Source organism: Botryllus schlosseri, chromosome 9 (genome assembly GCF_051294905.1).
Source record: "Botryllus schlosseri isolate E-star chromosome 9, Bs_hap1, whole genome shotgun sequence".
Classification (NCBI taxonomy): domain Eukaryota; kingdom Metazoa; phylum Chordata; class Ascidiacea; order Stolidobranchia; family Styelidae; genus Botryllus; species Botryllus schlosseri.
The window spans coordinates 7,925,503-7,938,095 of NC_137244.1; the positions used below are offsets into that span (position 1 = coordinate 7,925,503).

At 42.2% G+C, this 12,593-nt stretch overlaps 1 protein-coding gene across 1 annotated transcript in view; it reads right to left on the minus strand.

Annotated features, from left to right (window-relative positions):
- The window catches only part of LOC145447139 (uncharacterized), a 219,047-nt gene that overhangs the window by 153,601 nt on the left and 52,853 nt on the right, over positions 1-12,593 (minus strand). The window contains exon 9 of the mRNA XM_080325560.1: positions 8,322-8,525. Within this exon, the coding sequence (XP_080181686.1) occupies positions 8,322-8,525 (204 nt within the window). The remainder of the gene's footprint in view (positions 1-8,321; positions 8,526-12,593) is intronic.

Here is a 12,593-nt window from a genome sequence, read left to right on the forward strand (position 1 = left end):
TTGCGTCGCTAGGATAGAGATTGACGTTAATAAAGTTATAGTGGACCGAACTATTGGTAAATATACTCCTACACAAATTCCATACAGCATTCACAATCGATCCTAATGCGACTTATTTCCACCCGTAGGAAGGATGTGGGGGAACGATTTGGTACTCCAGTGATTCTGTATCGTAGAACCTTAGCTGACGTATTACTTGATATTGACATGGTGCTGCCCGCGGCGTTCACCAAGATTAAAAAGTGGCACTTTACTCTTTTTGAGTTGGTAGCCCCTGCTCTGGTATCAATATACCACTATATGTCCCTGTATGTACAATGTACATAGTACAATGTCTGTCTGAGGAGCACTGGAGACGGTACAATTCACGCATTGCTTGGTATACCGCCATGTGTATAAAACGAATAAAATATAATGAATGTAGCAAAGCCAACGAACAAATACAGTGTAAATCATGGATGTGAACTATGGGTAGCGGTGATAAGAGTAATCAACGTTGCTACTCAAGTAGTACAAGTAGCGACTTCTAACTTGGTAGAAAGTCAGTATTCTAGGCCTGTTTTGACTCGAAAACTGTTCAAGTAGAAGTAGAAGTAGGGAGAAAATGCAGCCAGTAGGCTAGTGTGTGTCGATAAAATGTGCTCGAACTTGAAGTGGAAGAATTTCCTTCGTCCTTTGACCCCCTATTAGTACGGGTTAGATATGTAATTGAAAGGACATCGACGGGAGTTCAGCGATGTGTTTTTTCTGTCACTATAGTCTTCACTGCCGCGTTGCCCCCTAGTTGACTCTGTATTCGGCTTCATCCAGTGATCGAAAACAAAATACGTCACAATGTTCACCGTGCGTCTTTAAATACCATGCCGCCCTGAGCGAGTAACATTGAGTTGATGATGGCGGGGGCGAACGTATATCCGAGTCTTTCTAAAGTAAGTTTGAGGGAGCTGAGTTTGGCGACAATCGACAAGGCAAGCGCAATTGCTTGGTGCCGACAGCACGGACTGCTTGCAAAACAAATGCGATGCCCCGAATGCAATAGCGATATAGCAGAATACGAGCGGAGCACAAAAATCGGATTCCGTTGGCAATATCGAGACCACGACTGCAAACCGACATTGCAAATTGTGAAAAACAGTTTTTTCGAGGGGACCAGATTCCAACTTCAAACCACCATCGAATTGCTGTATTTGCCGTCGTACAAAAATGTTACACGGGAGTGCGGGATGAGACCAGTTGTAACTATCGCAACTACGTCCAAGACATATATGCTGAGTATTTCGTGGACAATCCACTCCAATTGGGCGGCACTGGAAGAGTCGCTGAAATCGACGAGTCGGCCTTTGTCCACAGAAAGCATAATGTTGGAAGAAGGGTCAAGATGCAGTGGGTGTTCGGGGGCATCGACGTTGAATCGATGGATTCCTGGTGGAAGTCGAGAGACGAGATGCTGGTACTCTTTTGCCCATCATGCAACGTTATATCCTGCCCGGAACGTCTGTCATATCAGATCTCTGGGCAGCGTACAATACGGTGGGCAATTTGGGTTACCAGCATCTCACAGTAAACCACCAATTGAACTTTGTGGACCCGTCACCCACGCAACGACAAACCATGTGGAATCAATGTGGGCCCGAGCAAAACAACGAAATAAGCGGGAGTGCGGGACTCATCGTACTCTCCTGGATACGTACTTATTTGAATTCATGTGGCGCCTCAAATTCGGTCACGATCCATTTGAGAATTTGATAAATCAGATAAATCAGATTCGCACTTGTTACCCTTTTTGAATTGATACCTATTTTACATCCATGATTTACACTGTATTTGTTCGTTGGCTTGGCTACATTCATTATATTTCATTCGTTTTATACACATGGCGGTATACCAAGCAATGCGTGAATTGTACCGTCTCCAGTGCTCCTCAGACAGACATTGTACATACAGGGACATATAGTGGTATATTGATATCAGAGCAGGGGCTACCAATTCAAAAAGAGTAAAGTGCCACTTTTTGAACTTGGTGAACACCGCGGGCAGCACCATGTCAATATCAAGTAATACGTCAGCTAAGGTTCTACGATACAGAATCACTCGAGTACCAAATCGTTCCCACACACCCTTCCTACGGGTGAAAATAAGTCGCATTAGGATCGATTGTGAATGCTGTATGGAATTTGTGTAGGAGTATATTTACCAATAGTTCGGTTCACTATAACTTTATTAACGTCAATCTCTATCCTAGCGACGCAAGCCTGTATCATCTTGATTCCATTATAGACAGGGTTGCCATCGACATGGACCCAAAAATAAGGACAGTCGAAAAACTAGATTGGCATTAAAAAGCGTTTCGTACATACTGTGTATTTATACGAGGCGTCGCATATTATTTTCCATCCTTTCGCCAGGAATAATCTGCTCCAGCAACTCCTTGTTATCAAAAAGTGCTTCATTGATCTCACGACCGCTCAGGTCTAGGATTACCTTTACTCAGGGCCAAAACAGCACTTCGTCATCCCCCCCCCCCAAAAAAAGCAATACGATGGTCTTGGGCCCCCATAGGGTGATAAACCAAACTTCTTCACCTCGCTGTGATTGGAGGCGTCAACCAATATGGGAAAAGGCTGTACATGTACACCAAGTTCAGGCAAAATCATTTTTGAGTGTATCGAGCAAGACCTCCAGTAACAATGCTTGTAGTCTTGGTCCTTGCCGAAGCAAACTCCTTGCGATGTTAGAATCGGGGAATATTGCGATGTGCAATCGTTGGTGAGTAATGATTGCTGGTTTTTGTCAGCATGGAATGCCCCAGGTATCCTCAGCAGCAGCTGACACACTTCTAGTGTTTTGGGGTATCAATATAAGTTGACATAGTGGTCTTTTTCATATGGCCTCCAGGTCAATGTCACAATTGCAGATATTGCAACACAGATAGCCTACCAGAGGAAAATGATCGAAGTTCTGTAGTCGTTGAAAATAAGACAAAATAAGGACGCAAGTCGAAAACAAGGACATTTCTTAGAAATAAGGACAGTTGAGTTTTCTAAGACGTGGCTCTTCAAAATAAGGACAAATCTTAGAAATAAGGACGGTATGACAACCCTGATTATAGATAATTAACTAACCTACGGTTGGTTATCAATAATTCCATATGCTCGTGTTTTTCCATGAATGCGTGTATTGACTACACCTCTCTATTCAAGACTTTCTATCGATATGTCGAATATATTCGATATTGAAATACGCCGTGGAAATAAGTTTCGGAAAGACATCGCTAAAAGCCTCGAAGGCCATCCCGACAGTCGTCAAGAACCTCCACATTCAAATCTCAATTTGTTATATCGACCCATCATTCCGGAACATGCCACTTCATTAGGCTATCATCCCTTCACTTCTGTTACTTTTTATTCAGTGCCCAACTGTCCATCCTGCAATGTTCAAGTTCATATTGCAAAGCGCTATATTACGAAGTAAGTGCCTCTTTACACTGTCTTATGGCTATAGGAAGGGGGTGTCCGACTGTCCGGTTTCAACGACTACTAAATATCGTTTCAATACCATCCTATATTTTTTGTTCAATCGCAATCTTTTCGTGTATTCGAAAGGATGAAATATCAACATACTGATTATCATCAGTTCGCTCCAGCATCACTTATCGCAAAGTATGTCCTAGCGACACAGGCCTGCAGTCTTGAATTCACGCGCTCATGTTTTCCATCGTTTGTAATGATGATTAAGCGTGAATTGACGTAACCTATTGATTCAATGGGCTTAATTTTCATCACTCGATTATATTTGGATCAGTCTTGTAATGAACTAGAACACCTCATGCCCCGTGCGCGAATGAAATGTACTGGCAATTGGAAATGATGTATCTTTTGAACAGATGGTAAAGGGCGCTGAATGTAATGAATGAACCTTAATATTCCCCACCTCAACCCTAATAATAATAATATAACAAGTCACACACAATGCGATAAGACAAAATGCGATGTAATGAACAGATAGCATGTCAATGCGATAAGACAAAATGCGATGTAATGAACGGATAGCATGTCGAACGACACGCATGCAGTTGCGATCCTTTTAATCTAACATCCACCTCGGTCTAGAGTGCCCGATGTCGCAGTTCGTTTCGATGTTTATCTTGTTGAAGCCGTGGCCCTTTCTACTAGTTCTTTCCATTCATTGTGAGTGCTTTCTTTCATCGGGTATTTTCTGGGCTTTTTATGTCGCCGTAAGAGCGGCAACGGCTGGGGAAGAGGAGCCCACATAAACCTCCGACTGGAATCGAACTGGATCTGCCAGATTGGTGGGCGCTAATCGTTACCACTACGCTATCTCCCCCTCCCCCGACCCTAATATTCCCATCCACCAATCCTAACCCTAATATCCCCTCCCTCAACCCTAATATCCCCCTTTCCCTTCACCCTAATACCCCCCACCCCAACCCTAATAGCCGTCTCTCCAACTGCACAAAAAAAATTTTGACGTTTATAAATTTGTATTCGTGTTCATGGAAAACATTCATAGGTGATCATGGTGAACACTTCGATCTCTGACTGCCATCGAAGAAGTGCCGAAATATTTCAATCATGAAATCAAAGTCATCCCGGTGGTGTGCGTAGTCGTAGATATTCACGGTAACGAATACTATGTAGTACTGTACCTTTTACGATGCGTATCCCATTCAGCATTCCTAGGAGTCTTCAACGATCGTGTTCACTTTCTTCAAGCACAACAAGCTTCGCCCCACCCTTTGCTCAAATCTCAATAATGGCCAGACGACGATACGACACTCGACTCGAACGATTTCGAAATAAGCGGTATTCATCCGCTGACATGCCACTAATAATATTCACTGGCCACTGCGTTATAATGTTTGATTTAGGTTGTTTTTTTTTTCATACAGAAACATTTATCATTACATATAGCCCCTTTCTTCTCCATCTAATTGCGTATAAATTGATATTTATTCCATGTGTATTGTTCACTAATTACTACTTACCGTACCTACTAAACCAGACGCTGCTTGTGATGTCACAGTTGTGCGTTGGTTGTTTTCTACGAATCTCAGAAAACTCAGTAACGCGTAACGCTAACCAAATGTAACCTATTGCGGGTCGCCTTGTTCGCCAGCACCGTAACTGCCGCACCCCAAACCCCCCAATTGGGGGGGGGCCGACCTCGAAGGGGGCCCAAAATTATTTCGTGAATTAGCATAAATCATAGAGTATTTTTTGAAAATCTATGCAATTTTTTCGCGCTGCGCGCGAATTCAAGGAGCCATTTGTCTTTATTATTGGGTATTGGGCCATTACCGCGCCACGACCTACCAAGACATACAATCAAGTTTTGGGTCATATAACATGCGACTCCAAGAAGTGTGCCAGAACGATCGGCAGCAAGAAAACCTTGGCCGAAAAGGTCTATCCCCTTATGCTGACCGAAGACTTCGTTTTATATACAAAATACATATATGTTTAATTGTCCATAGGCGCGCAAATGACTGGCGCCGAATGTTGCTGTCTTTGCAATCTGAACCTCACAAGACAAATACCATCCCACAGGTAAAAATTTTATGCCAGTGAAGAAATACCAATTTGAAATCGTGTGCGTCTCTTAGTTTAGAAGCTCACGTTTGGGCGATTCTATATTTTTTGTTATAGCAGACCGGAAGTCACGAAATAACATCATGTAACGAAGTCATATCAACGGGTCCGCCCGCCGAAGATGTGTAATTATTATTTACGAGCCCTCCCGTTTTCAAGCACTTCACTCGGCTCTACCGGTGAATCTAACTACGTGAGTAGAGAGGACAATAATTTGATAGCATAATATATATGCAATCGCCGATCTGATTGACCGATTTTATCATAAATTATCGAAAATTTTCGCGCTTCGCGCTGCCTCCCAATACAGTACAGACGTCATGGGGGGGTCGTTTTACACCCTATGGGAGCCCAAGACCCGCGTTTTTGGGGGCCTGACGAGGTACTGTTTCGTTCCTGCCAATGGGTATACGCCCAAAGATGTTTAATTATTATTGAGTCGTCCTACCTTTTCAAACACACTTCACTCAGCTCTACCGGCAAATCTGATCACGTGAGCAGAGAGAAGATAAAAATTGATAATGAATATATGCAATTCCCGATCATATACTGACCGATTCAATCATGAATTCTAGAAATTTTCCGCGCTTCGCGCGCTTAGACGACTAAATCTGACTCACTAAACAAACTCCCAACAATATGATAAATAGCGGTAAACAGGGTATCGCGGGAGGGGGGTCTGGGGGGCGAAGCCCCCCATAAGTTCGGCTTTTAACCCTATGGGGGGCCCAAGACAAAAGTTTTGGGGGGGGCCTGACGAAGTGCTGTTACGGCCCTGTTGTTCGCCATCAACAAATCGTCAACAGAGCACGCGGTGCTGATATTTCTAGTTTCCCGAACAATATTATACATCCTAAAGTGATGTTCTAACTCATCAGTCCGATCCGTGACAACGAATGTAACCAGCATTATAGCCATAGCCTTATAATATAATATAGTGGCTATGGTGTACCACATCAGCTACGATTGTCAGTTTTTTCTTTTACCCTACTATGTACTACACTGAAATTGGTATAGGGCCGACAATTTCCGTATGACAGACCCCAGTCTCGCGAACGAGGTTGAATCAGGTCAAATCACCACGAGAATGATATCAGTAACATTCAGTTCCACGTATAAATTGGCTGCCGAGATTTTCAAGCTAATCAATTTTGCCAATAGCCTGGTAAACTTCAGCAACGAGTAACTGTCAGTAATTTTGCGAATAAATTCTGGTAACTTGACTTTACAGCTAAATTGAGGTAATATTACATATCAAAATGTAAAATTTCAAGCTACGCACAATTATTGGCTGCGACCGGTCATTCGTTGCAAAATTTACAGAGATTTCCCAGTAAATATACCAGATTTTTTACAGTGTAGGTTCATCACCCTGTGGAGGGTACAAGACCAACGTTTTGTGGGGTGGCTGAAGAAGTGCCCCTTTTATCGTGCGGGTCCGTTTTCACTATACTTCACACATAACATTCGCAAAACTGGACATGACATCATGTATATGAGAAGTACACCGCACTGGGGCCGCTTGTACGTGATACAAGGCCATCCAATCACTAAGTGATCTCACAGCATCAGGATTGTAAAACCAACGCAAATATATACGGTAAGTCTTACAGTGCTCAGATCAAATAGACAAAGACGGTCAAATTTGCGAGCGTTGCTACTGAAATTCAAGCAATGCCAACATTCTCTACTCAATTACGAGTCGAAGTGGTCATTTATGACAGCTCCAGACACCGTACTAAGTGGAAGGAGAACTTGATGAATCAAAAACTAGTCAAGTAAGTTTTTTAAAACAGTAGATTTGATAAATATTTCACATACTTTCAACACTAATCGGATGTCACCCATTTTTAAACTGCGAAGTGTATCTTGGTGATCATCACCAAATGACCAATGACACTACAAATCTCGAAATTACATCAATTTCATTAATATCGTGGCTTTTACACGTGATTCCTGTGACAATAGATATAGAGTGTCGAAAACCTATTACAAAACTAGGTTATACTTTTAAAAACCCGAAATATACAAAGTAGATCCGAACGGAACAAGTGGTTTCAAGGTCGTCTTTCTCAGATTGGCAAATTTGAATTCAATATTTGACGCATAAAATTTCTCAATGCTTTCTTATTGGAATTTCTCGTTCAGGGTAGAAACTGCCTGCATGCGGGTCACTCAAAATCCCGTCGCGGGCCGTCAGTTGCCTACCCCTGGCATATAGTCAAGTTTTATAGGCTATTTTCAAGCATTCTGTTATTGAATGACATCTTTTAGAGTCGCCGCCGCGCAATAAACTATGGTAATCGCTTTCAGTTACTGAATTTACCTAATTACGAACTCCGTTAATGAGACGCAAACCTTTGATAATGATGATTTCGTCGCGCAGGCTGAGCACTACTTCTCTGAAGACTGCTAATTGCCCAGTCCTGGATTAGCAAATTAGCAAATTCTGTCTTGCATTAGATCCGTTTTCCGGAAATCACACTGTCAGTCATACTAACTTCTTGTTGCCAAAGAAGATTGTAGAAACCGTGATGATAAGTGCGCTAATTCCAACTCTAACCTCTTGTAGAATTTCAAACTAATTTATAAATAGTTTCATTTTTGTTTTCGTTTGAGAAATATCTCAAAATACAGGCGAACCAACAGAATCATCACGCGAGTCAACTTTGGGCCGTGACCCGTGGGATAAGAACTACCGCGTTACGATACCTGTTGTGTATAGTTGTGGTTTCACTATTCCAGTTAATGGAGAATTTGCGTTGAGATCCAATTCATGTATATTATATAGCACTGTATATATAGTCTCAGTTCCATTTTGTGGACAATCTTCTATCAGGTACTGAGGCGCAACTCCGTAGGTGGTACTCGGGGTTAGACTGGACGTTGAGGCGTCAAATGAAATACTTCCATCATCTAAAATAAAGAAAATGTTAAGCGAATTATACTTATATAGTGTAGCGTATCACTTAATGATAACCCTGATTACCTCGCTGATTCGCATGGTAGCCTACGTGTTGTTGTGTTGCACTCCGGTGTGCCAGTCGCATTGTAGTCACCGTTGGGCGAGCAATCGCATTTAGTCACCGTCCGAGCAGCATCGATGTGTTTTAGTTGTTTTAATAAAAGCGCAAAGCTGATGTGTCTACTGTGTCTTACCGAGCCGCGAACGTAGAACAACGCGAGCCCACGACCAGAGCACGCTATACTTTGGTGACCCCGACGCGAACGTCAGATACGACGTGATCAGAAGCCGATGTGATTCTGACAATGCAACGCGGTAGACTGCACTACTGTGATGCCGCAAGCCCGACCAGGATCAATGATAGAAAGCGATTAACTTGCGATACGAAAAAAAACGTGATTTGCACTGGCCATATTTGAATCGTTGAGTTCGTCTTCGTGTGTGCCGGATTTCAATCACACGGAATTGCGGACCTCGTCGGAAGTATATTTGCTTTGAATACGACGCTTCGACTCGATACCACTCAACAAGAATTGGACTGCTGAGCAGTGTTGGGATGACTCGAGTCATGACTTGACTCGAGTCACTTTTTTCGTATGACTTGACTTGACTCGAGTCACTTTGCAAAAATGACTTGACTTGACTTGAATCGGCGCTTCAGAAATGTGGATTGACTCGTGACTCGGAGCAAAATTAACGAGTCAATTTCAAGTCATTAAGTAAACGGTGTTGATTGAATCAACCTTATCTTATGTATGTTCGAGTTGTCCGCGATACGTTGGTGTAACTTGTGAGAGCAATCAGTCATTGATCCTCCATTGTTACATCACAAATAAATTGACCGCTAGCGACACGATCACTGCTTACGATGTAGTAGCAGTAGTATCGATGTTTCTTAGACGGCTCAGTGCTTACATTGCGCAGTGCTCACCTTTACCAACACTCTTATATGATTTAAATCGAACGAAAATAGTGTATACCCTTATATTCTCACGGATGTGTATAGATGGGTAGTGCCTATTGTAGCACATCAATTTGTTCAACTTATCGAGGCTTCATATTCGATCCTCTATATTGGCTAATAAAATCAGACTGTAGCAAATACAGTTACTCACGTATTTTATTAGCAGACGTGTGTGTGAGCGACTTTATATTCGTTATTTGATTCAAGATAAATGGCCAATTAATTTGTCAATCACCCAGTTAGCAAAATGTAATGACTTTGCGCCATCACTCATACTTCGAAAACTCAATTTGACTTGAATCGTGACTTGACTCGTGACTTGATTTGACTTGACTCGACTTGACTCGAGTCACCTCCAAAATCAAGTGACTTGACTTGACTCGAGTCACCTTTGAAAATCGATTGACTTGACTTGACTCGAGTCAAAATGTGCAATGACTCGAGATGACTCGTGACTCGAAGGTAGTGACTTGATCCCAGCACTGCTGCTGAGCGTGCGGGATTGCTTCGAGTATCTGTGTCAGTTTCATTTTGATTGAGTACGCCATACCGCTGACTGTCCAAGACTCAGAACAACTCAAATCTGCATGCTGAAGACTTCACCAAGTACGACTTGCTTCATCGATTGCGGACTCGCATGTTGGCAGCACGACGACGACATTACCGAGCCTTAGCACAGCGAGCACGTACACTGAATTATCTCCGCTACCTTATATCCACGATCGCCTGACACCGACATACTTGTTTTGCTACGTAGATACAAAGGTAGCTATTATCAGGGTTGCATTTAAAACAAACGATGTAAGATTATGTCATAATTGTGTAAATACTTTCCAAACAACAGGTTGTATGAGCCTACAGACAATTACCACCCGATATAGCCGACGTATATCGATATGGGATGGTTGAAACTTTCAAAATAGTCGGTTCGACAGCAATAGTACCAATATTTCGTCAAAGGAGCTATATTTACCCTATATTCTCAATTGTTAATGTCAAACCCCTGTGGCGTCACATTTTAGTATTCGTGACGTCATGGCTGATAGGCCTATGCCCGATGAAAAACGGCCCTCGTCACAATATGATGTGACAGACGCTTTCGACTTTCTGCTTTACATTACCCGCTCAAGCCTCCGATAATAATCTACTGACTTCTCACGGACCTTAACGACAGTGTCGACTTGCGAGATATGGAGCACGTCAGAGCTCATGCGCGCAACGATGTCAACGTGCTGGGCCAATAACGTTCGAAGTTCAATCGAACTGCAGAGATTCCGGTAACCCATTGCAAGTGTACTTGTCGAACAATTCCGCTTCGTGATGTTGATAGACGTTCTCCTAGCAATAGCTGCATATTCGTTTAATTGCTCCATGTGTATTGACCGTTTTTACATTCGACTCCAATGGATTCTTATGCATGGCATGCCTAATGCTTATCATTACTTTACGCAATCAGTAACGACTGTACATTACATATCCCAAAACTGTCGCCCAAAAGCTTTCACAGCCCATACCTACTTGCGTACCATATAGGATCAGACAACACTTGCAGTCGCGCAATTCTAAGAAATCTCACTCCTCAGCCGTTACTCGACCAACTATACTTTTTCGCCATCAGAGCTCAGTGATGAGCATGGCCCTTGAATGTGCTAACTCATCAATTAGTCAACCCCTCTTCTAGTAGTATTCACTATTCACTCCGATGGTATCGGCTACGCCAGTAAATCCAAACGCTCTTTCTCTGGGTTGGGCTAGATCTCATATCGCTTTGATTCGAATTGAAAATCACATGTACCAAACGATTATAAAATTACTCGCAGATGTTTTTGCAGTGGTAGTCACCGCAGATCACTCGATCCGTTTTATTCTATCCACACCAAGTTTTGATTCGCACTGAAATGTTTTTCACAATTCGAACGAACAACTGTCCGCATGACGCCTCAACCGATAGGTTTATACCAGGGGTGGCTAACCTGCGGCCGTAGAGTAGTCAGTAGTGTTACCATCAGAGATGATTAAATAGTATATTCATATTGAAATGAACCCGAATATTTTCGGCTGACACTCGTCAGGGGTAATCGTCAGCAACTAGTAGAGAATTGGAAAGAACATTGTATATCAACAATCGTATCACAAAATATGACGTCACCAGCATGAAATTTCGAATGAGAGAGCGTTCAATGTACTATTTTTAGGTGATACACGAACTCCTTTTGTTGACAGAGTTTTGGTTGGTGTATTTTGATAAAAGTTGATTCCAAGGCACACAAATGGAATTGTGAACGGCCTCGACCTACGATTCGAAATCGGTCGTCAGAGATGAGCGGATTTGAAATTTCTATGACCTAATCCAATCCAAATCCGAACCTTGAAATCCTAATCCAAATCCTAATCCATAACTTTTTCTTATTCAAGTCCATGTCCAATCCTAATCCGATTCCAACTGGAAATTCAGAAAAAATACTAATTTATGCAATGAAGGGATTCGAAAATTTTCCTTCACAACCAACAATTCACTTGATTCAAGATAACTTAGTAACCATAAGTACATTAATAACTGATCTGGATAAAGTTTGTCGCCATTCGCCACACGACATTTCAATCTCCCAGAAAATAGGTAAATCCAATCCAAATCCTAATCCGTTCTAAAAAAAATGTCTAATCCAAATCCAATCCAAATCCGACAAAATTTCACAAATCCTGTTTTTTCAAAACCTAATCCTAATCCATGCTCATCTCTGGTTGCCATACGTTTTGTGATTTTTGATTAAATATATGGCAAGATTCGGCTTAGATAAAGTAAATCAGCTCTGAAATAACGCTCTAGCGGGTATTTCGCGAGCTTGGCCGGAAAGTTGGATTTTGTTTAGGTAACCGACCACGAAGTGGAAAACATTCACCATTTTTTCAGGATTTTCCTCCGGTTTCGCAAGTCTGAACATTTTGAAAATATGTCCTCTTTTCAGATTTCCAAAATATGGTAACCCTGCCGTAGAGGGAAATTTGTGCGGCCGTGGACACATAATTCAATAAGTATGTGTTGGCGGCCGTCGAC